Source organism: Varroa jacobsoni, unplaced genomic scaffold, assembly GCF_002532875.2.
Source record: "Varroa jacobsoni isolate VJ856 unplaced genomic scaffold, vjacob_1.0 contig05620, whole genome shotgun sequence".
Lineage (NCBI taxonomy): Eukaryota > Metazoa > Arthropoda > Arachnida > Mesostigmata > Varroidae > Varroa > Varroa jacobsoni.
In genome coordinates, this window is record NW_019215639.1 from 4,201 (window position 1) to 7,723 (window position 3,523).

General features: G+C 48.0%; 1 protein-coding gene across 1 annotated transcript; it reads left to right on the top strand.

The window, feature by feature from the left end:
* Positions 1 to 583: 583 nt before the first annotated feature.
* LOC111273233 (uncharacterized) lies at positions 584 to 3,507 on the top strand (the record flags this gene model as incomplete). The annotated part of the gene is given in 2 exon segments (XM_022854937.2): positions 584 to 1,138; positions 2,244 to 3,507. Coding segments are annotated over 2 exon segments (1,406 nt in total), but the record flags the coding sequence as incomplete, so codon positions are not given.
* Between the last annotated feature and the right edge of the window lie 16 nt (positions 3,508 to 3,523).

Consider the following 3,523-nt stretch of genomic DNA (forward strand, 5'->3'; position numbering starts at 1 on the left):
GTCGCTAATTCGATAACGCTGCATTGGCGTACACCCGCATAATCGTTTATTTTCTGTATGTCAAAAAATCTCGCAGGAGCCTTTATAGTTGGGTTGTATTTTAGTACGCGCACCGCCTCGTAGCCCATGGTCGTATGAATTGACAAAATGAATGATCTTGGCCGCACAGACATGGCCAATGTGCTATGGGCTCAAATGTGATCCGTTCTCGGTTTAACTCGAGTAAACAAACGCTAGCTAAGCTTGAATCACTAACAACATATACATGTTTTAGAGCTCATAAAGGTGATTCGTTTTAAAATATCAGGGAAACATATGACTTTTTTTTCACAGAATTAATTAGCTTTCGTTCCTCGCCCCTTTTCATTATAAGACCAAATTAGCTAACTTTTATAATATAATCTCTTACAATATATTTGATATTGAAAGTTAGTCGTAAATAATTTGGGAAAAAGTGAAGTCGCAATGTTTTACCATACCACTCACTGCACCGTGATTCAGTAAATGGTAGCTTGTCTGATGGACCATTTTGCTGCTGCTGCTGCTGCTAATAACCATTCTTCGTGTTACTTTTCTTATGCAGGAGGAGAGTCACCGCTGAACAGCCAGACAGCGCAGGGCAAAAAGCGCCGACCACTGGACGACCTGTCCGTGTCGGTAACTGGTGACTCGAAGAAGAATCGCCCTGAGGATATTGCCGACGACGCGTCATTGCCATTGCCACCGTGCGAGGCCGTTGAGGCTGCCGTATGCGCAGACACTGGCAGCGATCGGGCTCAGGAGAATCAGCAACCAGCTGCCACCCTTGCTGCAACCCTGGCCGCACAATTACCCCCACTTCCAAGCGTCAACGGTGTTAGCATTGGGGTGGGAGTCGGCGTCAACGGCATTAGCGGCGCAAGCGTTGCTATCAACTGCGTCAGCCTAAACGGCACGGTCACATCAATGGCGCCGCTTTCCCCCCTCGTCAGTACAGCTCTACCCTCGCTTTCGACCCTTTCCACAACCCTGTCAGCGACATTGCCAACACCCCCTGCTGCTCACCAACAGGTAGCGCAAACTCTGCCCGATGATGTGATTATCCCGTCACCGCCTTCACGCCGTCGATCGCTGCTCATGTGGAATCCCCGGTTAAGAGGTGCGTTGATAAGACGAGCCTATCCATAGTAATATTAGTCACTGGTTTAGCACGCGCCGTGAAAGAAATTACTCAATTGGTAGTCGGAGCTATATGTCAGCAGTACAGCTACTATGGTAAAATCAGTGGCATCGTGCATATGTGGTTGGCCTTGTTACCACGTAACCGTAGCCAAGGTTTTATATACAGCACGTGAAAGCGGTCATGGTAGTGTTTGGTTATATTTCTTCACTGTGGAACAGTGATGTGCCAGCTGAACGATTTTCGGAGCGCTAAGAATATTGATTTTCCTTTATGCATCTCAATACGTCAGTTTTTATATATAGTTTTTTTTTTTTTACTAAACATGCTTAAAATAGCTTCTTAATAATGTGTCAAATAATGGCTAACAGACCGCATGCTAGTAATTTACGATAATAACTGGATAAGATAACAATTTTTTTGCTTTAGTATATCTCCGGCGCCTTGAGGCGGCTTCAGAGATAGTAATTATCGATGCCGATTCAAATACGTTCATTATATTTCTTTGATCCTCGTTGGCTCAACTCTGTGCTGTGGGCTAATGTAAATATACACTTTGAAGATAATAACCGTAGGTGTAAATATATCTGTCAAAAATTACGAGAATATGTGTAAGTGTGTGTGTTATGTGGTCGCTTTACATGCACATCCTTATGGCAGTAAATGCACAATATAGACCCAAAGTTTGTTAAGGAAAGACCGGCGTTATTTCCCGCATTGCACATATGATCCGTCGTCAGCGATTTCTTAGCTGGTGTTGGTGTACTGTTGTTGCCCCAAGCGACTGTTGTGATCGGCCTTGGTTAGTCTTGATTATTCTGGCGCCTCACAGCCGTCTGCGTGTTTGGCCATTTGTGGCTCTACGTGCTTGATTGTGTGTGTCTGCGTGTGCCTGTCGCATTGTTTTCGTTTAACGTTGTATCCGCATTTCAACGGCACTATTGCGACGGCAAGGTGATACGGCATACTGCAATGTCCACGAATGCAGCGAACCACTTTAGAACCACCAGTCAGTCAGTCAGTCAGTCAGTCAGTCGATTGGCAAACTTGTATTTAAAATGCTCTGTTTCTGTTATCTTTACAGGCAAGGATGAGCGTCGTAAGGTGCTAAAGATTTCCATTTCCAAATTGCGCCTCATCGACGATCCTGAAGTGTTCTTACGCCGGTCGGTTCTCGTCAATAACACGCTGAAGAAGTTGCAGAAGGAGATTCGTGACGAAAAGACCTCGCAGCGTTTCTACGACGTTCGGAACGCCTGGAGGCCACTAGCAGAAGAGACTTGCTTTGACAGCGTTGACCCACCAGCTAAACGCCGCAAAGATGCCGAACCTGAGGACTTACGGCAGGAGTCATCGGACGAGGAGATTTTTGGTGTTAGCTCAGACGTTGTGCGGGTCTCCGTACCAAAGCAGCCAACGAATAGTTCCTCATCGTCATCATCGAGTAGCGAAAGCGAAGACGAGACTGCCGAGTCCACACTGGCTGCAGCCGACCAGCAAGCAGGGTGCGTTTGCCAGGGTAGCGAAGGCTCATCGCAAGAAATGGCATCGCACTCTATGCTATGCAACCCGGTTATAGACAGTACACATGAATGCCGAGATAGTAACAATAGCAACAACCGAAACGGAATAACAACTGAAATGGACCTCCTGCAGCAACAACAGCAAAGTCCATCCTGTTCATCATCGACAGCGTCACCAACATCATCCGGTTCACCGCCGCCGCCGCCGCCGCCGTCGTCGTCGTCGTCGTCGTCATCGTCGTCGTCGTCGTCATCGTCGTCGTCGTCGTCGTCGTCGTCATCGTCATCGTCGTCGCCGTCGTCGTCAACAGGTTCAGTAACGTGCGCCACGCAATTTCGCCGACTGGAAGACAGCGTGTCAGTGTTGGACTCGGTCGTGTACCACAGCTTGATCGCGTCACTCGAGTCGTGACTGCTACTACGGGCGCCCGCTGCTGACGCCCCGCTGATAGCTGCTAACCCGAATCCGTGTGCCAGCCAGCCCTTATGAAATGGGGGGCATGCTGCGATTATATGAAGGACGAGGGCGTGCGAACAACAACAGCGGCGACAACAACAACAACAGCGACGGCAACGTCGCCACCGCCACCGCCGCCGCCGCTAATCTTCGCTGACTCCGTCGGCCACGGTAGCAATTGCGGTCCACCACAAACATCAAAATCACAGGATGTCAATGTCAACAACAATGCCGATACTTCTGCAGAAACTGACGAAGTTGATGGTGATGGTGACTGTGACTGGTGTTATTGTGCTGGAGGACTGAAGCGGATGCGTACATGTGTTGATACTCTGTAATATACATATATAAATATATATATTATTGTTGCTGTTATCTCTGTAT